Source organism: Labrus mixtus, chromosome 4 (genome assembly GCF_963584025.1).
Source record: "Labrus mixtus chromosome 4, fLabMix1.1, whole genome shotgun sequence".
NCBI classification, from domain to species: domain Eukaryota; kingdom Metazoa; phylum Chordata; class Actinopteri; order Labriformes; family Labridae; genus Labrus; species Labrus mixtus.
In genome coordinates this window covers 7,667,718-7,694,965 of record NC_083615.1, presented here as the reverse complement: position 1 = coordinate 7,694,965, position 27,248 = coordinate 7,667,718, and the positions used below count along the sequence as shown (strand labels likewise).

At 40.8% G+C, this 27,248-nt stretch overlaps 3 protein-coding genes across 5 annotated transcripts in view; 1 reads left to right on the top strand and 2 right to left on the bottom strand.

Moving 5' to 3' along the window:
* Positions 1-310: 310 nt before the first annotated feature.
* Positions 311-11,148, bottom strand: cd81b (CD81 molecule b). The gene is made up of 8 exons (XM_061035584.1): positions 10,963-11,148; positions 9,137-9,251; positions 3,033-3,130; positions 2,861-2,935; positions 2,614-2,727; positions 2,363-2,461; positions 1,271-1,354; positions 311-1,175 (listed from the first exon to the last, which is right to left on the bottom strand). Exons 1-8 carry the CDS (start codon positions 11,026-11,028, stop codon positions 1,110-1,112), a joined length of 717 nt encoding a protein of 238 aa, XP_060891567.1. The 5' UTR covers positions 11,029-11,148; the 3' UTR covers positions 311-1,109.
* Positions 11,149-11,950: 802 nt separating this feature from the next.
* On the top strand, positions 11,951-27,248 carry kcnc1b (potassium voltage-gated channel, Shaw-related subfamily, member 1b). Of its 3 annotated transcripts, XM_061035559.1 has the most exons (6): positions 11,951-13,648; positions 17,920-18,835; positions 18,914-18,943; positions 19,437-19,610; positions 23,211-23,247; positions 27,174-27,248. In XM_061035559.1, the coding sequence occupies exons 1-6, from the start codon at positions 13,085-13,087 to the stop codon at positions 27,223-27,225; spliced, it is 1,773 nt and encodes a 590-aa protein (XP_060891542.1). In that variant the 5' UTR covers positions 11,951-13,084; the 3' UTR covers positions 27,226-27,248. The 3 variants fall into 3 exon arrangements, with proteins under 3 accessions (XP_060891542.1, XP_060891540.1, XP_060891541.1); XM_061035557.1 differs by lacking the exons at positions 23,211-23,247; positions 27,174-27,248 and adding an exon at positions 20,620-22,723; XM_061035558.1 differs by lacking the exon at positions 27,174-27,248 and having other exon boundaries at positions 11,952-13,648; positions 23,211-24,193.
* sergef (secretion regulating guanine nucleotide exchange factor) overlaps positions 24,246-27,248 on the bottom strand; it is a 10,311-nt gene continuing 7,308 nt past the window's right edge. The window contains exon 11 of the mRNA XM_061035573.1: positions 24,246-26,088. Within this exon, the coding sequence (XP_060891556.1) occupies positions 25,889-26,088 (200 nt within the window). The 3' untranslated portion in view covers positions 24,246-25,888. The remainder of the gene's footprint in view (positions 26,089-27,248) is intronic.

The following is a 27,248-nucleotide window of genomic DNA, read 5'->3' as shown; positions in this document are numbered from 1 at the left end:
TACGAGAAACACTGGATGAAAGGGAACAAAAAATAGACCGTTGTACAGATTATGGATCACACTGTAAAAAGAGATTTTATACATTTCAACACAAAGCCTGATTTCTAATATAAGACAGTAGAATGTCACTTTAAGAACACAGACGTTTGAAGGACTCAGACAATCATGATATATATACTTTGATTCTTGCAGAAGTGTGAAACTAACAATTGTTGGAAGGTCCTGTGTGCTGGAATTTCTAAACAGGGTCACAAGATGTGCCATGCGATTATTGCAGGAAATAAGAAAAAAAAAAAACAACTCAATTGAATTCAAAAAAAATTATTTATTTCCTTACTTTCCATTTGTTTGCAAAATACTTTCTTCTTTCATAAGGCCCCTAAGAATCTTCAAATGAAATGATTTAAGTGTTGGAAACTAACAAACGTGATGAATGAGATGTTGCATCATCAAAAGGAGAAGTATGCAAAACCAACGGTTGTGCAATGCTTTGTGGATACTCCACCCACAAAAAGAAAGAAAGTGGAAAATAATTTATCACATTAGTGTTATTAAAACAGGTTGAGTGAGCAGACGTCACTCTTTTTGTCACGTTTCCACAAAGAAGAGACACACACACTCACACACACACACACACACACACACACTGGCTAACTTGTCATTCAGATAATGATTATAGTAAGACACAACATTACCTAAATTCACTGAAACCCTGCTACTTATATTATAACACTGTAATAATGCTGAGAGAAGCATCACAACTCTAAATCAGGGAACACATGGACTCTCCCTAGTGTTATTAGCCTGTGACAAGTATATACACAATTTTTACACGAGTCAGCATTAAGTCCAAGGACTTAAGAGAAAAATGTCACAACACACTGTATGTATAAAATATTGATATGTAGTGATAAATAAAGAAAATCTGACATACAGAAGCTCAATCTGTCCGTAAGAAAGATACGAGTTGATGGATTAGAAATACTAAAAATGTGTTTTTTCCTTAACTATAATAAAAATAGAATTATTCTTAGAGTTGTTCCATTAGAAAAAGAGGGGGTGGATGAATGGAGAGACTTCATGAAATAAGAGCTTGTTTGGCTGGTCTTCTAGTACACTCCAGGGCTGTTGCGGATCCCACAGCAAAGCACCATGGTGAAGATCATCTCGAAGATCTAAAAACAGGGAGAAAAGACAGAAGAGCTTCATGCATCCTATTAGACGTGTTGAGAGTCTTTTCAGTGTCATTTTTTTTTAATCGGGCTCTCACCATGATGACAGCGACAATCAAGGCAGCCAGACCGATCACGTAGAGTTTGTCTGAGAACAGCTCGATCAGTTTATCATGACAGCTCTGAGAGGAGACAGGAGCACAATAAACGCTGTGATAACGGGTTTTTTTTTTACCACCTCACACTGCACACACTACACACTGATGGATTACACGTAATCAGAGATGATTCTGCTGTCAAGACAGGGTGCTGAATATCTGCTGCTTCGACCGCACAACTCTGAATCTTCGATTGTGTTATATGTAATCAGTTAGCAACATAAATACCTACAAATACTTGAAAAGGATAAAAGACTCTTTCTTTTGTATAAACCATTTGAGAGGGAAAAAAACCAACACAATATTAGGTTTACTTTACTCTGTGGTATTATACAGTCACACAATGTGTTAGTTTTTCTACATGTTTCATATTTCTGTTTGATTATTTACCCTAAGATAATATTTTATAATTAAAAATATCAATTTAAAACTCAAAATATGAGCTTGTGTCTAAAGGGTTGTGCGCACACTGGTATTGAAAAAGAAAATACCACTCAACCAGTAATAATGTGAAAGTTAAACACAGTACTATGTACTATAATTATCCAAACAAGGTTATTTTTGAGTGGAACATGGTGTGAAGTTTTAGGACAGTTTATTAAGTAATGAATAATGTATGTATACTTACAGGTATATGTATTTGGTGACACTAATAGATAGAACATCATATCATAATTGTGGATTTTTAACTGTCACAATAATTCAATAATATTTAAAAATAAATGCATGAATAAATAATAACACAATATGGTATTAACATAGCTGTAGAATAAAAAACTAACTAAATACTAAATACCTGTTTTGGTTCATTGCTGTAGTTAATCATCATAAGAATTGGTGATAAGGACAAATTGCAATTGCTTCAATCCTAAAATGTAAAGTCATTCCTCTTTCTTATCTGTGTTACTCTGTTTTTTGTCTTTTTTCACAACACTGAAGGAGAATATAGACACGGCCAAAAGTCATTTCTATAACACATAATGTGTTTCACATAATGTGTTTATGTGTATTTTAGTAATGATTTGTGTGTACCTGGGATCTCAGAAAATCTTCCGGAGTCTTCTTTGGACACAAGGTGCTGGTAACTTGTGTGAAGAGAGGAGTGTCGTCTCCTTTACCGCAGCAGTCGAGCTTTAAGGGAAAACAAGAAAATGACTCAACCACAAAAAACAAAAGAAGAAGAATCATCAAACTGGATTTCTAACTATTAAATCAAAGCAGATGGTTCAGACTGGACTCACACCATGGGACAGGTGAAATCCAGATTGTCTTTTGTTACTTACCGTAGTGTGGAAAGCATCCAGCACCTTGATGGCTGCGTCTTTACTGGGAGACCCTGAGACGTCCACAGCCTTGATGTACGCGGAGTCGTAGAAGTTGATCAGTTCTTTGGAGATCTGTGGGCAGTCGGGAAAGTTGTTTTTAGTGTCACAACAACACACAGGGCAGGGGTGGAAAACCAATGCAATGTCAAACATTCAGTGCTGCAAGGAATTCTGTGTGCAGGCCTCTGTGTGTTTTTCTGCTTACCGTGTCCCTGTTCATGAAACCCCAGATGGCTGCGGCCACTTCGCAAGCAAAGAGAATCACCAAGAAGAAGAAGAACTAGAGAAAATAGTAAAAGTATAATAAGATCCTTTTAGTTTCTTTTTGATTGAGAGAGATACAAATAATTTAAAACACCAAAAAGACAAATACTCACCGTTCCCAAGAGGCACTGAGACTCCTGTATGGCACCGTAACAACCGAGGAAGCCCACGAGCATCATCACAGCACCAACAGCTATCAGTATGTACACACCTGCAAACACGGCAACAACAGAAAATGGACTGTGACACGTCTAAAAGACATGCAGTTCACCATGGCACCACTAGGGGGCAGCAGTGTCAGAGCCGTGTGTGTCTGCTCATTCATTGATCCACACATTGTTTGGTAATGGACTTAATTGGATGTTTCTCCTGCATTTCCTGTAGGATGACATGACATTATTGACTTCCTGGACACGGACAGCCCCCACTCCCTGAGAGAGGTGGAGCTGACTCTGTTCAGCTTCCCCGGCTCAGGAAATGCCTTCCAGACAACCTGAACCCCCCCCCCCCCCCCCCATAAACGCCCCCTGTTGACCCCTGACCCAGTTCATTATCTTTCCCCAGGAAACAGGGGCAACATGTGAGTACAATGACAACCCTTCAACATATATTTATCTTTTATACATACACAAAGATTTGACAAAATACACAACTTTGACAAAAAAAAAAACATTTAAAATTGCAGAGAACGAGTGAACGAAGCTGGTCCCGTTTCACAAAGAGACTATGAATTGCAATAAATCTCCAGTTACAGCACAGGTTTCATTCATCATAAAGAAACATTTTCTTAAAACAAAAGAAATCTGTGGCACTAACTACTTGTTAATTTAAAGTGCAAAAGCATTGGTTAATAGGTCATTATAGGGATTGTAACATGCTGCAAGGCTGCATTAGACCGAGCCTCTGGATAGGAAAACTGTTTTCACATACGCAGACGTTCTCCCAAAGATATTTAAGTGTACAACTGGCAGAGCTTTCCTTTTTATCTAAAAACATGCATCACATTTTGAAGCTTTTGGTTTTTTGGAGAATATCTATTTGCAAACAAACTACTGCAGTTAAATGGAAACACTCTGTTCTAATGTGCAACATTTCTCTCTGCATCGCAAGGGGGTCTGTCTAAGCAGAAAGTAGAGTTGAATTCTCTAAAGGACTTGTGCTACTTTCTTATTCATCTTTAATTGACTTTAATTTCAGCAAGAGAGTCTCCTGAGATCAGAGCGTTTTACATATCCCCATTGGACGCATAATTATGTTAAACAAACCTGCAGAGATTCAACAACAACAACAAGGCAGTGGAGTATGGTAATGATGGAATATGTGAGTGAAGAAGAAGATATGCCAGCACACTTGTTCAAAGTTTTTTTTGCAGGTGATCATTTTTGCAAGTGTTTGGGCATATCTTCTTCTTCAGTGTGATGTTATTGTACTTCCCTGCACCTAGCCTGAGAGATAAGACAGTGGATAGAGCCGAAAATCAGGGAGAGAGAGAGAGAGAGAGAGTGGGAAATGACATGCAGGAAAGGAGCCACAGGCTGGACTCGAACCTGGGCCGCCTGCCTGGAAAACCACAGCCTCCATACATGGGGCGTGCGCACTAACCACCGCGCCACCAGCGCCCCTAACTACCCCTTTTTCTAATGTGTGTGTGTGTGTGTGTTGGTTGGGGGGTGGGGGGGGGGGGGGGGGGTATAACAGCAAAGTTTAATTCAAGAACACAAATCGGTCTTTATCTCTAATGTGTGGAGAAAATGAGAAGCAGTCGCAGGGGAGCGTCACTATTCTCAGAAACTGACAAAACAACCTCAATTCAAGCTCTCTTTTGTGCCCGGAGTTTTCTCCATATCCCGGGGAAATGTCTCGTTTTTTTATTGGCATTAAAAAAAAAAAAAACATCTCACCTTTCTGTACCTTGTACTGAGGGCATATCATTAAAGATTCCAAACAGCTACTAAACTGACCCGGAGGTCAGATTGTATTCTGCTGTATCCAAGAGTCAAGGATGAACAATGAATCTTAATTTTCAAGACTACTGATTGAATTGAATGTGAAGCCTATATAAGCGGTCCAAAATAATGTTTTATTTAACCAGGAAAAAGTGGTTGGTATTTTAGTGGCTTAACTGGACAATACCTCATTAAACAAACGCCTGCAGAATAAGCTACCTGCACAGTATTAAAAGTTAAGAGAAAAAGTAGTTTGCTTTAAAACAATGTGATCACTTTAAAGCCAACTCACAACCTCATAAAGATCTACAGCCACCTACTTACCTTATCAACTGCCAACCCTAATACTTTTGCCAGTGGTGAAAGCTTTAAGGTGTATCTAAACATGTTCTTTAAATGTACTATTTCAAACAAAATAACACATTTGTTTTCTCACAATGACAGTGCAGGTACGCGTACAAACTTCCTGGTACCCTTATGGTTTCTGGGTCGATGTGAGTGCTGCCTGACTTTTCATTTGAGGTGCTTGCCCTTCAGTTTTTCAATTCGATGCTACTTTATATAAGAACCCCCCCTTGCCAAAAGACAATATAATACATCCCCTCATATGCATCTTTTGAATCAGGTTAGAAACCATTGAAGTAAACTCACAGTAGAAACATTTGTGCATTGATACTTTTTACGTCAGTAAAGGATGTGAATACTTTGTTCACCTCTACTTTTAGCAAGATGTTCGGGGAGTTTCTGGATTTTCTATTCTTACACATACACAAATAAAGCAACCTTATGTGGCCTTACAAAGAGAGAGTCTCGTACTCCGTTGACTATGAAGGCCTCACACAGTAGCTCACATATCACGCACAACTCTTCACCACACTAACTCCTACATCTCTCTTTTTCTCTTTGCCTCAGATCAACACCCTCCTCCTTTATCCCCCCGCTCTCTCTCTCTCTCTCTGTCTCTCTCTCTCTTTCTTTCAAGACTTGATGTTTGCAATGCAGCAAAGCAGGAATTACTTCCACCGCCTTCCATTACTATGACAACACCCTTTGAGGTCTGAAGGCCATTGATACTTTAAGGGAGACAGGCAATTTTATACCGCCAGGGAAGTTCATTTATATTTTGTCTGCCAGTGTAATCTCTAGAGAGGGTGAAACGAGGGGGCTGCGGGGTAAAGACCGGATTAAAGCTCTGCTTCCACTTCTCTCGTCTTTAGCTTTAAAAAGAGCTTTCAAGCCATGTTCACACTGTCAGAGCATGACACCCATACACTGAGATGAACTCAATTAAACTGTCGGCCAGTTGTGGATAAATGATGAAATGTGGATTCATTATTGAAAAGCCTCCATATAAACATTTCCTTCTGATATCTTGTTAACTGAAAGGGTTGGAACTAAAGACAGACATCGTATTAACAAGGCAAAATATGTTAACAACATATGTTACAGCCCACTTACCTCAGCGTATGTTCATTCCCTTTCCTACAAAAAAACTGGATGATATGATTGATACAACTCTGGTGTCTATATGCTAAATATAAAAATGAAGCTCGCAGGTTGGCTTTGCAATGCATTAAGACACAGAAGCAGCTGTGCTCTTTATAAAGATAACACTTGTACCTGTCCGTGGCTCTGACGGTAAACATGTTAACTAATGTGTTTTAATATCATTTTGTAAGTAATAGTTTAAACAGTTTGTGAGCTGTGACTGAGCTGGAAGAAAGTTTTTTTTTTTAACAATACCTTATAGAGCCAGGCTAGCTGGTTCTACATTTCTAGTAATGCTATAGGCTTTGGTATATTTTTCTAACATCACATGCTAACTACTGTCATTTATGGCTGTTGAATAAAAAGCTGAAGCCAGTTAGCTTAGCATTAAGACAAGACAGCGATACACAGCTATCTTGGCTCTATATAAAGATGTGTTGTTGACACAAGGAGCTCTTTACTTGTACTTTTTTTTTTTTACACAGTGTTTTTTGTACATATATAAAAAAAAAAGGCATCTTCTGCTGTCAACTCTCGAGGTGCTGCAAAACAGAAGTACTTCAAGCTTCCTTTCAAAATAAAATGTATAAGTTGAGGAAAAAGGGGTAGAGATAAATAAGATTTAATTTCTTCCTACTTCTTTCCGGGCATGAAAAATGAAAGAGCAAATGAAGGGCTTTCACTTTTCCTATTTTTTGTATGTATTTATCAATAGGGTTTCTACATTTTTTTAACTACAACTAGGCCTTTTTTTTTTTTTTTTTTTTACATCTTTGTAATTAAGAAATCAACTCAAATCAAGTGTTATGGATATAGATGAAAAAAAACAGTTTACGTGTAACAGTTAAAGTAAGACTTTACAATCGAGGCCCAAGTTTAAAAGCTTTTTGACTGAAACATAAAGTTGCAATTAAAAATACTCGAAGGTCCAACAAATCTTTGTTTTTGTTTTTCAGTTTACTGCTGAAGATGTTAGACATTTCCTGTTAAGATGAATCCATCCTTCAGTCTTTATGAAGTGGATTCAGTATCAGCAGATCTGGTTAAAGTAGCTCTGAGGTTTGGGAGGAACATTTTATATCAACATTTATTTTGTCTCCCTTCGCAGCCCGACTACAAACTAAACATCTCGTTTAGTTGCTACCGTTATGAAAAAAATGCACTAAAGCTATTCAGAACATTATTATACATTACAGATTGGGTGTAAAGAAACGGAAACATCTTTGTAACATAATCTGTAAGTTAACTGTATCTGATACAGTTTTTGAGGCTGTAGCAGCAACATCCTGACACGACTGAGTTGAACCAGACCAAATAATGATTCCAGGCACTGGTTGAGAGGTAGTCGCATGTGTATTTTCAGCTTGACATAAATGCCACTTTGGTGAGCCAGCAAGCTAAAAACATCCATTCTGAACTCTAATTTGAGGGTTAATGTGCAGATGTACAATGTTATTTGAATTATGCAAGGGCGTATGTTCAAGGGAGTGGAGGAGAAAAAAAGAAACATTCCCTTGATCTTGTTTGGGTGGGCCTCTCTTGCTGCCCTGCCTTTAAAATTGCGAGTGTGCCTTTTTATTCTATAAAAAGCATGGGTTTGTATTCGCTCTGTATACTTACTGAGGGGCAAGTATGGGAGAGTAGGGAGGGCCCAGATGTAAATTAGTGGGCTCACTTGGGTTCACCACCACAACAAACTGAGAGGATGGACCTTTGAAATGTCTCAATCATATCATGTATTGTAGGTTTTAGGGCCAATCTGTGGATTACTGCAGGCAGTGAAAAGGGCAAGATGACGATTTATGACTTTAGTTCATCCAGTGACCAGAGCCGGAGGCACATATTTTCTCAGATACACAGAAAATGCTGCACTGCACTTATAAAAAACAAAACAAACCTTCCAAAAATGACTGTGATTCAAATACTCTCAAGCGCAAGCGACAGAAAGCACATGACTGCTTTATTTGTGCACCGTGCTCACGGATCGTTAACTTCCTCAGAGACCACATATGTCTCAACATCTGCCTGAAGGAAGGAGCCTCTGTCTTGAAAGAACCTCTAAGCTGGTACTTTTTGGAATCATTACCATGTATTTTTTTTTTTAACGTAGTAAGATAACCCGCTTGAACCATCTAAAATAGACACTGAACAACACCTGCTTTTACCAGATGTTGTTTATAGATCCCTTTTAATGAGCTGTACTGTGTGTTTTAAAGTTTATCAATCCATCTGTCCGTCCGTCCATCTGTCCGTCTGTCAGTCTAAAGAACATCACCTCCAGTTTGTGGTCATGTGTCAGTAAAGCAGCTGGGTAAAAACACAGAGGCGGGGACACCGGCTGTGCCACTCTTAAGAAGTCATGCTGCGGATTTACGCAGGTCCTGTTTCCTTTTCTTAGTGGTCACACCTCTTCTACTATTTCTGGACATTACACACAGGGTCCCAGCTGAGTCTTATTGACAGGTATTTCTGTGCATAGGTCGACTTTTAGCACTTAGTTAACGGGGAGCTTCCAGTCATGTGGTGAACAAAGAATGAGGATATGGTGAGGATTATCACATCATGTAGAGCCTGTAGTTTGTTGTTTTGTTGTAGTTGGTCGTAATTTTAAAACAAAGACAGTTTTTTTTTTTTGTCTTTTAGTATGCCAAAAACATCAGACACTTGCCAACTATAAGTTACTGATAAGTTCCTGTGTGGGGAAAAATCTGTAATTTGGGATTTTCAGTTAAAACATAGGAGTGATTGAGAGGCTCTTGAAGCTGGTGATCGTGATTACTCACTGATATAGAAGGTTCCTGGTGCCTGGTGGCCTTCAAACTGCAGAATAAGGAGGTTGCTGGTTTGACTGTCATTGCGGAGGTACAAGGCCACACCCAAGATTACGCCTCCAGCCAGCTGTCCCGGGGAGAGAAAAGAGATTGAAATGTGTATGTTTTCACTTTGGTGAAATCTTCAGACTTAAGCAGAGCTTGTTGAAATGTTTGACATTCAAGAGACACATTGGAATGAATATTCAAATAAAAACGTGTAGTTATTCATTCTGCAGACTTTTTTAAAAAAAAATACATTATTCAGTGTGTTTCGTGACTTTTGGGGATGGCAAAAAAGCCGACTCGCCAAAGAGCAGGTCAGTGTCCAAAGTTTTCTGCTGATGTTTTCTTCTGTGTGTCAAGCTCTGCCGTGAAGCATGTTGAAAGGAAATCCTGACACTACAGTGAACTATGGACACACTATGACCTCACAACATTGTTCGAAGCCAACTCTGGGAGTTTGTTGTCCAATTGTATCCCCCTCAATCGCTCCTAAACTATATATCTGGTGGGGGGGAAACGTAACATCCTGATATTACTGTTTTAAAGGGTGCACTCCTCTTAACGACTCAACTTCAGCAACTCCTATTTTCTTTGTAACAAAGTTTATATCAAGATATCTGCACATTGAGCATTGTGACAGCTCTCTATTGTTCTCAGGGAAACAGGAAACCGAATCCTCGACATGAAAAATAGCAAAATAAGGAAGAGAGGGCTCAAAGTTTTCACAATGACAGGCTCAGCAGCACAACTAACAGAGGAAGCACTCCATCAAGTGTGGCGTGTCCAGGATACGGGGATTTGTACTAATCTAAAAAAAGACGACTGTTCTGTAAAGACAAACCAAATGGAAATTCACAAACAAGTAACTAGTTCTGACTGTCCAGGGCCAGGCCAGGAACGAACAGGGAAAGAGGGCTGACACATCTGCGGTGTGATGTGATGCAATGAAGTTTAAATGGCAGAGGGCTGCAATTAGAGAGAGAAATAACTTGTCTGTAAAATAACATATTCAGAAAATAAAATAGTTCATTTTGATTGTACAAGCTACATTTATAAACTTGGTCATGGGACACAGAAATTCTTGAGCTCTTTCAAACTTCAAAGTCTCCACATGCAACAGTCTGGAGAGCAGGTAGGAACAAAGGAAATGTCAGAGGGGTAACCAGCTTTCCCCTCCCCCAAAACTCTATTAACCCCGCTCAATCTCATTCTTTATGAGTGTTTAATCTGCGGAGAGCCAGACTCCTGAGAGTAACAAGAAATCACCAAATACTGATTTTTTTTCCAGTTTTCCATCCAAAACAGCCTCAGAAATCTGACCTCCATGTGTGGAGTATTTGATTCCTGCAATATCAATAATGAAAGGATGGATCTAAAACAGAGTTGATGGTAGACTTGCAGGAGGGAGGAAAGTAGTAAGACTGAAGCCCACCCAGTGAGAAGTGCTCTTTCTCTTTTAGGCACTTTGCACTTGTGTCTGAGCATGCAGAAAATCGCTGTTGATGAAGACTAAGAACAGTTCAACTGCTGTCTGGCTGTGGTTTGTGTGCCCCTTCTGTGGATGCTGAACTTTTCTCAGAAGACAGCAGCATATTTAAAACAAGCAGGGCGGGTAATATCTTCAGGATTTATCATTTATCATCAGTTCAAAGTCATACAGAGATGTTAAAATGAGCGGCACCCATCAAAAAAACTGGGAAGATGGAAAAGTTTGAGAAAGCAGAGCTTATTACAAATAAACATCAAATGCGCAAGTTTAAAATCAACTTCAGAGTAAAATATGTTCAACTTACCCAGAAAATAAAATTAAATAAAAACAACATGTATTTAATGCATTTCGTGCATCCTGCCACAGCCATGTTGTCTGTCAGCTCGTTCCCTTTTCTCGAAAATGAAACAGTTTGTGAGGCTTGTCACTATCCGGGATCAAGCAGTGTCTGCCAGAGGACTCAGTTTAATCAGGCACGTTGGGGCTGCAAACTCCTCCTTTATAATAAAGGAGTGAAAACCGAGACGAGGAACTGCCCACCAACCAACCAACCGAGACGGACAGGAGGAGAAGAAGAAGAAGAAGAAGAAGGCAGAGGGTACAACACGATCTCCATCCGCAAGAGTGAGAAACGTGTCCCTCTCTTGTCTTAAAATAGTTCATGTAGACTAAGATTAAGTTTATAGAGTAAAAAGAGAACTCAATCGATCTTTTCTTAAAAGCACTTAAACACGATTAAATAATGAAATCTGCATCAGCATAGAAATGACACAACCAATTGGCTATGTGCAGCTTTATTTTTTATTTTTTATTCGAGTATGTGAGGTGTTTCATTGAGAAAAATGAGAAATGGCCAATCACTAGAAAGTCTCTATATCATTGGGATACGCAACAACAACAAAAACAGGTCTACTTGATCTTTAAAATAGGCCTTTGTCTAATCTTCCACAATCTGTTGAACTTTTAAGATAAGTAAATATATATATATAAATATAGTGACTCACGTTAATGAACTTACAACTAAAAAAAAAAAAGACCCCAAACAACTCTCTGAAGTGAGCGTTGTCTGTCGCCCCCTGCTGGGCGACATTGAACATAGACGGAGGCTAATTAGTATACACATCACATCAAGTGCAACAAAGAGCGCAAAAAAAAAAAAAAATGCAATTCACTCAACTTTCTCTGACAGCATATCTCCTCAGTCAGTGCAGTGAATAACACATGCAGACTGCCACCAAGGCGAGGACAGTCTGATCTATTACATCAGTAAATGAAGAAGCTATAAGAAGGCATATGATCAGACTCTTCCTGATGTTATGGGCGGATCTGCGCGCTAGTGTCTCCAGGGTCACACCTTCTCCAGCCATCCGTGCGCGAGGAAGATGACTCCCCGCTGACCGGCGACATCCCAAGATCAGACACACAGAGAGAGAGTGAGAGAGTGAGAGAGAGAGAGAAAAACACTGGGATGCGATGACAAAGTCAACAGCCGTAATTGGAGAACTCGACAGCGTGTTTGAACAAATGCAGCCTCTTCCACTGGGCATGCTCCATCTGCTGTGAGAGAAGAACTGGGCACGGTGTGAATAACAGGCAGTTGGGCGTTTTTTTTTTTTGGAGGAGGAGGATTGTCGCCCTCTCATCGGCAACTGATTCTGTGTGTTGTTTCACCAAACGACACAGGGGGGGGAAGAAAAAAAAAACTTATTCCTCCCTTCAAAAAGGTTGTAGATGTTTTTCTTTCTATCATTGTGTGAATGATAGGGAAAGTCCCTGAGGAGGTGATCATCTCTCCCCGCTGAGACAAAGACCTGCTGCAGCCCACAGCGTCGTTACACGCAGAGAAAGGAGCGGGGCTGCGCGTCGGTGTGAAGGAGGTGAGTCTGTAGGCAGCAACAAACAGAGGAGGCAGAGAAGGAAGCAGAGCCGCGTCTCCACCAGGAGCTGTCCGCTCAGCACCACCGCAGTCACCTTGCTGTGAAAGTCATAAAACCTTGCTCAGGACTGATCGGATCAATCGCACGAACTTAAGGAGACTGATGAGCGGGCGCTTGAGATCGGTGCCAGCTTTCTATCTCGACATCTTGGATGTAGCGGTGATGTGACGTCCATTCTTGATGTGATGCCATTGGCTGAAATCATTTTGGATTTCGGATTCTGTACCTTCCAGTGAGTCCGGCAACTATACACGCTTAGGCTCCTCCAGTTGCATGACAGGTGCTTGTATACAACACAGTAGGGTCTAGAGGGGAGGCAGCCTGATGCGCGTCAAGCTTTTCTTTCTTAGTTGGTGAGACACGACAGGTTGCTTCAGGCGCTGCTTAACTTATATAATTGTTGATCTCTGCTGTAGAAGGGGGGCACGGTGCGCCTGGACTTACCTTTGCGATGAAGGGAACTTATTGGAGAAATGCCTAGGGGACGCAATGGGCCTGAGCGACGACAAGGATCGCATTGTGATAAACGTGGGAGGGATCAGACATCAGACATACCGCAGCACCCTGCGCACCCTACCTGGCACACGCTTGTCCTGGCTGGCCGAGCCTGATGCCCCCAACCACTTTGACTATGATGCTAAGATCGAGGAGTTCTTTTTTGACCGCCATCCTGGCGTTTTTGCACACATCCTTAATTATTACAGGACAGGTAAGCTGCATTGCCCGGCCGATGTCTGCGGGCCTTTGTACGAGGAGGAGCTGGCCTTCTGGGGTATCGATGAGACAGACGTGGAGCCATGCTGCTGGATGACCTATCGCCAGCACCGGGAGGCAGAGGAGGCCCTTGATAGTTTCGGCGGGGGGGGCTTGTTAGACCTGGCGAATGAGGATCCGGAGCCAGAGCCGGAGCATGCTGAGGATGATGTGGATGAGATGACAAGGCGGCTGGCGCATGGAGACACACATGACGCCAGGAGCGGAAGCCTGTGGAGCCGGTGGCAGAAACATGTTTGGGCTCTGTTTGAGGACCCTTACTCCTCTAAATATGCAAGGGTGAGTTCATTTTCAAATGTTTTTCAGCATTGTTTTGTATGTCCGTTTAAACTGAATAGCCAAAAACTCATTCGGAGTTACCATGGATACATCCTGAGCCAGGAGAAAAAAAATAATCTAAATTGTCTAGTTGCTGGTTTAGAGCAGTCAGAGCTGCATGGGCTCGAGTCTAGTCGTGAATGTGTCTGCCTTTGTCCCCCTGAGAGTGAAGCAGAGATTGATGGATCTGCGAGGTTCAGGTGGGCTTTTGATGACCTTCAAATTGCACTCCCAAGGGTTCCACATCAGAGAGGAGGAGGGCGCGGTATAGGGAAGGGGGTTGTCGACCAAAGGGCTCGTCTTTCAAAACAATTCCCATGCTAATCAACTGTCCAGCCCTCCTTCATCTTACATGAGAAGATACAGGATTCTAATTGTTACTCTTACAGGTCTTTGGAATGATATTTCTAGGACACAGGAATCCCTGGGAAGCCTGGCTCTTTGGTTTTATAGGTTAGATACAAATTAGAAAACCAGATCTTTGGCACTACTCGAATTTCAGTGGCAGACCTCCAGACAGAAATGAGGTTACTAGAAGGGACATTTCTGCTCTTTATAATGGGCACTTTTCCATGTGGGCACAATGCCTCTGGATGGTGAGGATGGAAGGACTTTACACCTCCTGTTTTTTTTTGCTTATTGACTACTGCCCCTACAAAGGTCGCTGTGCTGCCTGCTGGTTCAACAGCTGCAGCAGACCAATTGGTGTAATTACCGATCTGGCTCTGACCAGCGAGTGTAAACTGTATTGACATCTTCTCATTTTTACAGCAAGCATTAGCAAGCGCTTTTCAACCAGCACGCGCTCAAACTTTAAGTACATTTCACCTTTTGGGCAGAGGATCTCCTCCAAAGCGGGAGGACTCCTCAGACATGTCCTACATACAGTGTAACAGTGAGCGAGTCAAAGCACAGATTAAAGACTGACAGCGTTCCACCAAGACAGTCAAGAAGATTAATTAGAACTGAGCCTCAGAGTTAATCACAGCCTCTATTCACAGAGGAAAACCTTTGTCACTGCATATCACTGCAGGCCTGTGGTTTGCCAGCAACATTAAGAATAAGGCAAGAAGGAGTAAACAATCACTGCCTGTTATCTCCCCCCCCTCCCCCCCTCCACGGCATCCTGTTCCTAAGTGTCACAAAAACATTTCATTTACTGTAAGAGGCGGCCTGATACGACGTCTGGGATGTTTGCAGGGCCAGTGTGTCAGAAGGCATCTGCGGTAAACATGCTTGTTAGAACTAGCAGTGCTGACTCTGATGGGGATGTATATTCTTCAGTGATAGTTTAAACTTGTGCTGGAAACGCATCAGCCACATTATTTGAAGTTAAGTTACCATTGATTAGAATGAGTTATTTAACATCCATAGTTCACAGTTTTGACCGAAGTTCACCGTTCAAAATATTAACTAGTTCACGTTCATTTCTTTTTTAAAGCTGCTCCGGGCTTCTTCTTCAGTAGAGCCCCTTGCACTTGCATCTCTAGTTATTATTCACTCAAAGGTTTTACCCAAATTAAAGACATAAACCACATACTATGAAACATTTTGTAGTTTTATAAATAGCATTCAGATAGATTCTTTAAAGGACAGGGAGAAAAGGCAAGTGCTCAACAGTAAATCCCAATTCAAACACATCAATAAAGGCTATAAATCATTCTTCACTTTACTGGCTTTTTGCCAAAAACAGGGATTGTTTCAGTTGATTTTTGGGGCCTGGGCTCTTATCTACAATAAAAAATGGACTTACTTAATCAACATATGTGCACAAAACAACTGCATGCATAGGGAGGCGGAGAGAGAGAAGAGAGGGAGAGTCAGAAAGGGAGGCAGAGAGAGGGATATTGTGCAAGAATATATTCATTATTTAAGAAAGTTGAACAGGGATCCTGAATATTAGACTCCGGCACATAGTGCTCGGCATTTGTTGGTAACTTGGAACGTGGGGGGGGGGAGTTGCAAATGACTTCTTCAGTTCAACCATCCACCAAAAGTATGAGCTTGTTCAATGAACGCATTCCAGGCACAACAAGAAGGACATTCATATGCCTAGGCTGCTGAAACTGCTCTAACCAAAAATAAATTCAGTTCCCAAGAACAGAAATTCAACAAAACATTTGATTATTTTCGTTTTAGAAATGAAGTTAATTTAAAGGCATTTCTCTAAACTGTTGACTATTAAGGTCACTTCTCCTGACATGATTTGCGTCAAGTAGAAAAAGTTGAAGAGAAAAATCGCTATCACATATTAGAATGCTAGATTTAGCAGAAAGCAGAAGTACCTGTAGTTCACTAAGTGGTCTTGGAGACCCCCACACAGGGCAGATCCTTACATTGGTAATCAAGTCACTGCTGTTGTTCTGATATTTTTTTGAGGTTGCTCTTTTCAGTATGATGGAATTTCAAGTATTATATTGAAGGATGTCCTTGTTATTTTGTACAGTACATATGGTAGAGGGGGTGGACAAAACAACAATATTACGCAACACGATACCTCAACAGCTCATACTCTGTAGTAATGCCTCAAGAATTGACACAAAATCTCTCCTACACCACACAAAGAAGAGCTGGAGATAGTTGGCTGGAGAAGGGTTCATTAAAAATTGTCAAATGTTAATCTTGTCCAAACTCTGATTGTATGTCAGAACAACAACAGCTTTAAACATACAATCAGACAGTCGACAAAATGACAGAACGAAAAGGATACACACCGGCTGATGAAGATTGAGAATATTTGCAATGAAAACACACTAGTAGAGCCTGGCAATAGCTCTTAAAATCCATTTAACAGTATTTGTTTGTTCTGAATTAGATGATGATGCTCATCTTCATTAAAACTAGTGCATGTTCTTTTAACTCAGCATGATTTGTGTGAATGAACAAAGGGGACAGCCTTGCTGAAAGAACAGGAGTCAGTGTGTGTGCTTTAGTCTCTGCTAGCACAGTGTTTCCCTGAAGAATATGAAACAAGCATGGATTGGAAGCAGACATTCATAAGCGGGCAGACATTCATAAGCAGCAGTGATTTCCTCTGCACAATGCAATGAATTGCCAGTGATGAGATGATGTGATGGGGGCCTGTTTTCCATCATGGCTGCATGCTTGCTTTAGTGACACACTGAATGGACTTGACTGATTACGGCTCTGAGTTTCCTTTGCCCAGTGGAGTATATATCAGACCTCCTCATGCCCAGACATGACTTCCTCCTCCCTGATGCTGTTAAATATTCCTCTCAGCTGCGTAACAGTAGTAGGCTTTGGTTTGAGAAGCACTATAGAGCATCGCTTACTCTCTTAAAGACATCTTCATGCACGGACAAGCTGCTATTGATTCTACTATTGTGATTTGTAGGATGATTAAGTAGCTATCTCCTGTTCTCGTCTACACATTAGTCCACCAACCTGGATTTACTTACTTCAGATTCCCTTTAAAGATACAGCTAGATACTCCCATTCAGTCACTGCAGTTCAGTGTTTGTATATGTGTATAGCAAGTGAAACCTTGGGTTTGCAATCAATACCCAGGAGAGCACAGTGTATCTGTTACATCCATGTTGTATGCATCAGAAATCTCAGAGTCCAAATGTGATCATGTAATCAATACGTAATGTAGACAAATGTACACTTTGGCCCTTGAGAGAAATATATTTTTCTCATAAAAGTCTCGTTAGGCATCTTAGGTCGATACAACTCCCAAGGTGTGATCATCTGGACGGACGGTATGACCTTGTGTGTGGTGGAGGCCTGCTGTCGTGGTTGTGCTGAAGGGAAGAGCCTCGGCTAAATTTAGTCGTGGGGGGTTTTCACTAATGTCCTGTCTCCTGCCGCTGCTTGTGGCTCTTTGTAATTCTGCATGTAGCATACCTTTGAAATGCCATGACCTTGAGATACAGCCGAGGGAAGAGAAGCAAGATTGCCAGCCTTGCATTAATTGTCCCTTTTACAACGCCACTTTTTGAATCAAGAGATGTAGAGGAGAGAGAGAACAGGGGGAAGTGAGAGAGTGAGTCAATGTCACTCTCGCCATCAAACCAGAAGCCACTGTCTCAGATACAAGATTGAATTGCATTGTGTCCTGCTAAGAACTGTCGTTGAACCACGTTGAGTATGATTATCCTGCATGAATCACTGAGCCCTCTTCTCCTCTCTGTCCTTTGCTCTCCTCCACATCTTCTCCCTACCCTTTCTTCTTTTTTTCCCCCTGGATCCTCCATGTACTCCCTGCTCAGTGGGTGGCTTTGGCCTCGCTCTTCTTCATTGTGGTGTCAATCACGACGTTCTGTCTGGAGACCCATGAGGCCTTCAACCCTATTATCAACCGTACTGAGCTTGAGTGGGTGGACAATGTCACAATAGAGCACACCTACCAGGAGACTGAGACTGCGGCCTACCTCACTTACATCGAAGGAGTTTGTGTGGTTTGGTTCACTTTTGAATTTCTAATGCGAATAACTTTCTGCCCAAATAAATTTGACTTCATACGGAATGCCCTAAACATCATCGACTTCGTGGCCATACTGCCCTTCTACCTGGAGGTCGGCCTGAGCGGCCTCTCGTCCAAGGCAGCTAAAGATGTACTTGGTTTCCTGAGAGTTGTCCGCTTTGTGCGAATCCTGCGTATCTTCAAGCTGACCCGTCACTTTGTGGGTCTGAGGGTGTTGGGCCACACCTTGAGGGCCAGCACCAATGAGTTCCTGCTCCTCATCATCTTCCTCGCTCTCGGTGTCCTAATCTTTGCCACTATGATCTACTACGCTGAACGGATTGGAGCTAACCCGAACGACCCTCGAGCCAGCGATCACACACACTTCAAGAACATCCCCATTGGATTCTGGTGGGCTGTGGTGACCATGACGACCCTAGGCTATGGAGACATGTACCCTCAGACGACTTCCGGCATGCTAGTTGGAGCCCTTTGCGCCTTGGCTGGTGTACTGACCATCGCCATGCCTGTCCCTGTGATTGTCAACAACTTTGGAATGTATTACTCCCTGGCCATGGCGAAACAGAAACTACCAAAGAAAAAAAATAGGCATATCCCTCGGGCACCCCAACCAGGTTCTCCAAACTTCTGTAAGTCCAGCATCAGCTCCCAACCTCAGAGTCCCATTGCCCATGACGACGTTTTCGAGATAAAGTTTCAAGGTAAGAAACAAAAAAGACATAACTTCTGATGTATTGATCTCATTATGTACTGCTATTCACTCGTTTCATTTTTTTCAGCTCCCACACTTCAATTAGTTGATGATTCAGGTACGATATTAACATATGTTTCACCCAAAAAACAATCAATATAATATGTGATGAGAAGCATATTTTTCTGGATAGGAGGTTAGAGGTATTAAGGCAGACTGTGAGTAATCCAAGTATTGATTTTGAAAATCTTAATGCAATGAATCAATCTTCTATCTTAGACAAACTGAGATTGTGTAGTACATTTTGTTTTTTAAAGATATGTAAGCAGACCTTGGAGTTACTTAATTTACTCTGTCGGCAATGACACCAAGATTTATTGACCTGTGATGCAGTTTGTGCTCAGAAACAAATGGAGCATAGAGTACACAGTAAACCCAAGATAGAAGATATACAGGAAATGTGGTAGTATTGTTTGATTTAGTCCCTAGAGGTATTCAAGTAGTACAAAATTAAAAGTGAAGCTATATTAAACATTTCAGAAAAAAAGTTGGAACTGTATGTGAAACCTGATTTGGTGTGTTTTCCCTTTCTTTATGGTTTCTCTTATAAGATTCCAAGCTGAACGGTGAGGCAGCTAATGCAGCTCTTGCCAATGAAGATTGCCCTCACATAGACCAGGCCATATCTCCGGAGGAAATCTTCAGCCCCAGCGAGAGAGAGCGGCCCTGCTTCCTGGTCACGACTGCTGAACGCCCCAACCACACAGGGGGCAGAGTGAGGAGGGGTACGTACAGTAACAGCCAATCACAGGCCCCTGTGAGACACTGACATGCTGTAGACCTTAGACATGATACGCTTTTTTTCCCCTCATAGCTGAGTGCTACACCTCAGTTTTTCAAAGGCACACACAAAATCACAACTGCAAACCTCTTTTTACAACCGTCACACACTCTCACAACAACAACTGCTTCTCCTCAATCATCCCTTTTGGGGGAATGTACATAGTTCAAGTCACAATAGCATCTGTTCAGGCCAAGCACAATCTCCATAAATGTCAAAATTTGTCCACATCTACATACTATATTTTTTAATACCATGCATTATGTAATATCAATCTCTATATACGAGTAAGAAAGCTATTTTTGAGATTTCTATGATCTAGAATGTGTTGTCTTTACATGCCTAAGAAGGTGTTTTATGTGCTATGAGTGTACCATGTATGTATATGTGTTTTAATGATTAATACCATGAAGGATCCTGACTTATGAGAACACTGCTCTTGACCATAACGGTGCATGAAGTGTCTTGCTGATGGGTGCTATCAGTATGGTGAAGGAGCACAACACAGATGGAGGAAGGCTAATGTTAGATATTAAACAAATTTACTGATTTGTAACTTTAATACCAGGGTTAACCCCCTTTTTTTCTACTAACAATAAGCTACCAAACATTCCTCTAATTCTCTAGCTGCATGTGCTGCCAGCACATTACCAGAATCAAATCTTACCTGTAGCTGAGAAAACATTCACTGCCTGAGAGTGCCTACCTTTGCAAGTCTTTTGTAGTGTTAAACTCCAAACCATTCCAGTACCACCCGGTGCATGCTGTTGTACTCCTGATGCACTCAATGCATGGAGAATAATAATCTGTCTTAAGCCTGTGTTGACCTGTTTCTTTGGAGACAAAAACAAGAAAGCAACAGGTGTAGTATAACCAGAGAGGAACACCAAAACAGTGTGTCATGGATTCAGTGCTGCAGTGTACTCAGAACGTTCTCTGTTTTTCAACTGAAGGTTATGAAAAGCCTTGGAGCCTTAACAGCATGTCTGGCATGAGCGGGGATGCCTCTGGAGTGTCCTCAGTGTCCGCCCTGCCCTGCAGCCCACCCTGTCTAATGCAGCACTCACATTCTCCCATCCCATCCATTATGTAGCATGGTTGTGTAGCAGACACAATGCCATTGGAAGGCCAGTCAACACTCCTCCTTCTTATCTTTCCTGTCAGATATTTTGCTTTTACACTTGCCTTCGCTCCTGCTTTTCTCATTTTTTTTTCTTTATTTTTGCTGGAAAACTGTATCTTAACTGTGTAAATACTCAAGCCTTCCCAAGTCTTCTCCTTGGGTGTGTCATCATTTCCTAGACTAGAGAACATTGGCACATGCCACTCTGCATGGGTCACCTCAGTTGCATACAAAGCACTGTTCTACTTCTACCATATAGGCCAACCCCCCTCTTTTCCTATGTTTACATCATTGCCTGTTGCTCTGTTGCTTTTGATCTCGCATATTCTTCTGCCACTAACTTTTTATCTCATCTGCTTTTTACAATTTTGTGAAATAAATTTTCATAAGATGTAACCCCTGCGAACAATATGCTGGACATTCCCGATACATGGCTTTGAAACATATCCAAAGGTATCATTGCCAGCTGTTAAGGGAACTCCTACTAAGTGCTTTCTACGTTGCAAAGTAGAGACGTTACTATTCTGAAAGTTCAATCAGGCCAGACTCAATGATATCCGAGTGGCCAGCCCCCCCCAAAAAAGAGAAGCAAAATAATAAAATGATGTTCTTGATATGTCAAAAGAACTCAAACTGTTTGTTCATTTGCATGAAGTGCATGAGAAATTATGTTCTACAAGAAGCTAACTGTAACGCAGTAACTGTAAGAAAAGAGAAAAACCTTTCAAAAGCTTTCAAAGCTTTGTCATGTTTTATGCATTTTGAGACAGCTTTACAAGAGACTCAGTCAAAGCAGAGATTTTTATGTAGCTGCCATTCTTTGCCTTTCCCCAAAATTCCTATATTATTTTCTTGTATTTATTTGACTGGGGCCTCCAACTAAAATAGCGTGATTAAACTTGAACAATTTGTCATAAAGCCAACTAATGATGTTATGGGCATAAATAGTTTTGTACAAATATATTTACAAGTAGTTATGAGTTTTTAAACAGTATCATTAGTCTGCAGCAATTTATGCCGCTATGATGCCTAAACTAAGGCCATAATTATAAAACAACGGTGCCTTCTTACATGGCAAGGCGAAGTTTAAGGTAGAAATAAATTGACATCATTTTAAAGTGCTCCTAGTGTAGCATCTGCACACTTTATATCATGCTCATAACAGTGTGACGAAAGCTTTATTTTATAAGGTGCACCTTATGTCGTTTTTGCACCACTCTTGTAACCTTAATCGCAGTAAAATGGCCTTTTGATTCTTATTGTTACACCATCCAACACATATATTTAACCTATAGGATTATACATAGATCCAAACCAGCTAAAAACTGACTACAGTCCCCACCTCCAGAAAAAAACTACAATTAAGCACAAAATACTATGAGAGGGGAGCAGGCAACTATAGATCCACAGTAATGTAAGCTACAGTCAGCCAGAGATGTCGTGATGACTCCTGCTGTATGAATGTCTTTTATTAAAAAAAAACAAAAAAACATCAATACTGTTACTGGTACATGTATTGATACTGTCCCAGTAATTATGCACAATTCTTTCAGGGCACTTTAACAAATTATATGTTGACCAATTAGGAAATGTTGACTTCAAGAAGAAGGTACAAGTAAAGCAAGTCATCCAAGTTTTATTTCTATTTTGAATGAGCAGTTTCACTTTTTCGAGTTATGTCTCTGTGGTAACTAATGGACGTTATATATTTGAAGAAAAAAAAATTGTGAAAATTTGATGTGAACAGATGCAGGTGAATTATATGGTCATGCAATTCAATGGGAAGAAAAAAAAAATTAACACAACACAGTGTGGGATGTGGGTCTACTTGGGGAAAGGTAAATGCATGTATTTTACATTTATGCAACAGAAAAGTATTCAAATAAAATATGTAAAAATAAGTCCTTGCATGAAATAAATTTTATACACAATAAGCATATAGACTCCGTTTTTATTCTACTGCACATGCATACATACAACTTCCTTTTCCCACTAGCTTACAGCTAGTGCTTCCAAGTGCTGTTTGACCCACTGTGCTCAGGTCAAAGAGAGCATTAAAAAAACAAGGTGACTGTGAGAGCATGACGCCGAGTATACAAACGCATGACAATGACCAACTACTGTACATCAACCTGTAAAACAGCATGATTGGGCATGTTTATTGACCGACTAAGAGTCCAACCTCAGCACACAGACAGTACATCGTTGTCTGATGCCTTGGCTAAGCATGGGACTTACATGGTAAACCCGTGGTTTACCATGAGGAACTAACGGAGCACATTTTCTCAACCCTCCAAGCTAGTGTCATTTCCCACCTTTACCTGCACCTCAGAGGTATGCATCATCAACATCACTTTCCGCCATTATACATAATTTGTGTAATAATTTATTTTTGTTACTGTTTTTTTTATATGTTTTTAGAGACCCAGCGACAGCACCGGAGCAGACAACCAACAGAGTCAGTTTGTGTTATGAACCATGGTGTACCTACCACTATGTGTATGACCCATAAAGACCCATCACCCACCTGATAGTGTTATAGCATTGTTGTGTGTATTACTTAGTATTTTTAAATTGGGTGTGACAGTGACAACCTGTGCATCACAAACTCAGCATAGTTGTAGCACTGAGGAAGTTTTGTTGTCAAGCCTTATGTAGCTCAGTTTCTGTGACTGGTTACTGTGTTGTAATTTTTGTGTGCCTATTTCTGTTGTGTGCCAGTGCTGTATATCTGCTTCTTTGTGTGCTGAAGTTGTGTGTTCCAATGTTTTTTGAGCGATCATCAAATATTTGTGTGCTTTCTTCTGTTTCAAGAAAAAAAAAAAAATGTTGCTCCGATCTTTATCACCAACCCTACACCCCACTACTCAAGCAAAAACCTGTCACTTGTCACGTCAGCCAGACTCAAGAGTTGAAAACAAATTGTTAACTTTGGACTGTCATGGTCACATCTTTGTAGACTTTTGCACTGTTTTGCACCAGAGAATTTTTTAACATTTCTTTGATATGTTTTCTGGCATCCAAGAGATAACATCCACAAAAAAATAATAAGGTCATACTCAAACACCACACTTTCCATGTGCTATTGAGGCATTAAAAAATGTGAACTTCTGGAAATTGGTGAATATTTTAGTGCAAATACTAATTAAGTTTATGCACAACTTAATAACAGATATTGAACTCTAATGAATGTTTACATATCCTTAAATGTAGCTACACTTTGATTACATTATCGTCTTATACAGAAAATACGTAAACTCGTCGTATTTACATTTTAATTGACAATCATGAAAAATTGGATTATTGTTCTTTTACTGCACACAGGCAAATGTATGTATTAGTCTGTAATACTTACCAGTGCTAAATCATTACACTCACCTTACTGGACAAGTGCCTCTTTTATGCAAATTCTTCTCATTCGTCATGCTAGTATAGCCAAACAGACATATCACATGATGAATAAATGTTTCTTTATTTCAAATTAGTCATCAGCTGTTGAAAACAAGTTATCAGACAAAAAGGCCCACCACATGCAGCAGTTTCTACAGACAAGCAAGGGTCATACCTACTTCAAATCAGAGCCATTGAGTTCAAATTACAACTTCATTGTTTGTGTAGAAAAGTTAGTAACAAGGGACCAACTTTTTACCAAACAAGTGCAAACACACTGCCAACAGCCGACTAAGATCAGTGTGCAGTCAGGAACAGCAGCTCGCAATCTGCCAAGAGAGCTGAGCACAAATTTTGGGACAGTGTGCTGCTCAATGTCAGCCACACCTATACACACACACACACATACACAAACATATATACAAAATGCTATAATCAATGAATGACTCAATAACACAACAAAGAGGCAACTAATGTAGCCGTTTAGTGAGACTTCAGAGTGTGTGTTTTGAACACTGTATTTTGTGGTTAGTTATCTCAATAAGGTGATCAGTGATCGTTTTGATTGGTTTGTTGTGTCTTTTTTGACAAATACACTTCAGGCTTGTACAATAAATAGTGATAAATAAAAAAAACACAGAATTTATCTTTTTTCAGTGAGTGTTGATTTTTTTTAATCTAATCCAGGTAAAAGCACTTTTAATTTAAATTCCATTAATGCATAATTTCAGAGATGTGAAAAAAAATACATTAATGCATAATTTCAGAGATGTGAAAAAAATACATTAATGCATAATTTCAGAGATGTGAATGTTTTTTTTTATATTGAATTGCATAATAAAATCAATAAAATCATAAAATCCAAAAAAATATATAGAATTAAATTGCAGAACTATAATCCATTAGCCATTCTATCTCCTGCCATTACCCTTGAGGAGCAATGGCTTCAGACCTACAGTCGGTCCCCGTTTGCTGCACTGCGGGCGCCCACAGTTTATAAATATGCAAGCCGGGTCAAACACGGCTGACGAACTTCCCCCCAAGAGGGATTAAGGTGTACAGTGTCAAAGTGTTGCAAATAGGACAAACAGAAGATCAAAGAGTCTCACACAGACCGACAAGGACACAAAATATTGATGGACAGTTTCCAGAAAAGTGAAAAGCATGTTAGTGGTAAATCACAAGATGGCCGAGGTATTTTCAGTATGAAGTGCAGAGATTGACTGCCTCCTGACACTCAAGATCACAGCAATAAAACAGCTGACATGGGGAAGATGGAGCTATAGCACCAGACTTGCCCATCCTTCACACGGTCCATAACAGCCTCACTCAGGAGGACAAACATGGCAGGTGGCCGAGGAGCCATAAGCACTGGCCATGTCCTGCAAAGCTATTGTCCCTCGTCATGTCCATCAAAGTGATGGGCTGGCCAGAGAAATGATGGCATCTGTCCTCATTTGACATAACTCAGCCTGTGTCCAAGCACAAAGCAACATTTATGACAACTGCAATTTGAGTCGGACCTTTCAAAGAGCTCAGGTGGCCTCTTAGAAGATGGAAAATGCTGTAATTTTAAAGGCACTTAAAGTAACTGTATGCAGGCTGAGCCGCCAATTTTTAAAACTAAATCAAGTAGAATTATGTACACTCAAAAATGCATTCTGTTTTTCTTTTCTCCAAGTGCAACATGCTGAATATATTATCCTGTTTCAATGTCTCTGAAGTGGAATCATTGCAGAGTTTTGTCTTGAGTCAGTCATCTCAGCACACACTGCCATAGAGTGTCCAGCTCCACAGCCAATGAGAAGAGGTTTGAGCCCAGAAACGAGCTGTGGCTGAAGGACGTCGGTCTGTGAACCGTCTCCGCACATCCCATGTTCGTTCCAGCCCCAGGAGAGGAGACTCCCCCCTGAAAAGGAGAGGGGTTGGGGGGGTCAGTGGAGCTGACAGCAGAGAGTCCGGGCAGAAGCATCGTACCATATAGGCTAAAATTAGAAGACTGGAGAAAAAAAAAAAAAGTCTGACGCCAAAAATCAAAAGGCATGCAATTACACGCACACGCACGCACACACGCACACACGCACACACACACGCACACACACACACACACACACATACATTCAGACAGCCTCTCCTTTTCCCCACACTGACACTCAGCCAATAATAATAAAGACTCCCTGCTCTTCACAGCTGGTGAGGTGTTGGTGGGTGTGGTCAGGTCTGCATCACAGAGTAGACACGTGCCATGGCAACACAGTTACCTAATAGGCTCCATTGCCATGGCAACAGAAGCGAGCTTGCTTTCTCAAGGGTAACACATCTTCAAGCTTTTCCCCGTTCTGCAGTTGTGTGTGTGTGTCTCTTTCATGACATTGTTTCGTCTATTTCACATTGTGGGGCTTCTTCTGTCTTTGTGCGTTTTCTGGTTCGTCTCAGTGGCAACAAAAGATGTGGTTCTGCCAAGTGACACATATGCTTTGCCCGTTAACGACCAAGATATCACGCCAGCAGCTTATGTCAGTATAGGATTCAGCCAGACATTAGCTTATGCACTGAAACACACACATGTAGCCCTATCTTTAGAATACTGGATGTTTTTATGGCTCCATCTTTGATTAAGGTTAATCAGTAAACATCCTGGTTACATCATGTAATGTGTTCAATCGTTTTGTTCTTTGGGTAAAAAGCCTTATTTTGGTGCTGTGCCTAATTCATGGATTTACTGACTAGAGTAAAGCACATCCGTGTTTCCATGGCAACAAAGTGCCTGCACAATATTTTGCACAAAAAAAAGGGCTAAAAATCAAGAAACTCAAACCAAAAGCCATTTCCTTGTAAACACTGCAGTGATGTTAAATACAGTAGAGCAGGGGCCCTTTATTTAGCATGACTTACATCACACTATGAATTAAAACATCATATTAACTAAAGTGTTTATCCTCATACATCCTTGTTAAGTTCGTAATGTTCACATTAACAAAAATCTTTCCTCAGATTGGATGAGCTGTGCCCACAGAGTCTTTGGCCCCACCTTGACCACCGATGATGAATTTCACACTTGAGAACTCC

Coding starts and splice junctions, on each gene's coding strand:
- cd81b (XM_061035584.1), bottom strand. CDS start 11,028: ATGGCTGTGGCAGGATGCACGAAATGCATTAAATACATGTTGTTTTTA. Junction 2,728..2,860: donor GTTTCATGAACAGGGACACG/GTAAGCAGAAAA, acceptor GACTGCCCACAG/ATCTCCAAAGAACTGATCAA. Junction 2,462..2,613: donor TGGATGCTTTCCACACTACG/GTAAGTAACAAA, acceptor TTTCCCTTAAAG/CTCGACTGCTGCGGTAAAGG.
- kcnc1b (XM_061035557.1), top strand. CDS start 13,085: ATGGGCCTGAGCGACGACAAGGATCGCATTGTGATAAACGTGGGAGGG. Junction 18,836..18,913: donor TTTCGAGATAAAGTTTCAAG/GTAAGAAACAAA, acceptor CATTTTTTTCAG/CTCCCACACTTCAATTAGTT. Junction 19,611..20,619: donor AGGGGGCAGAGTGAGGAGGG/GTACGTACAGTA, acceptor TTTCAACTGAAG/GTTATGAAAAGCCTTGGAGC.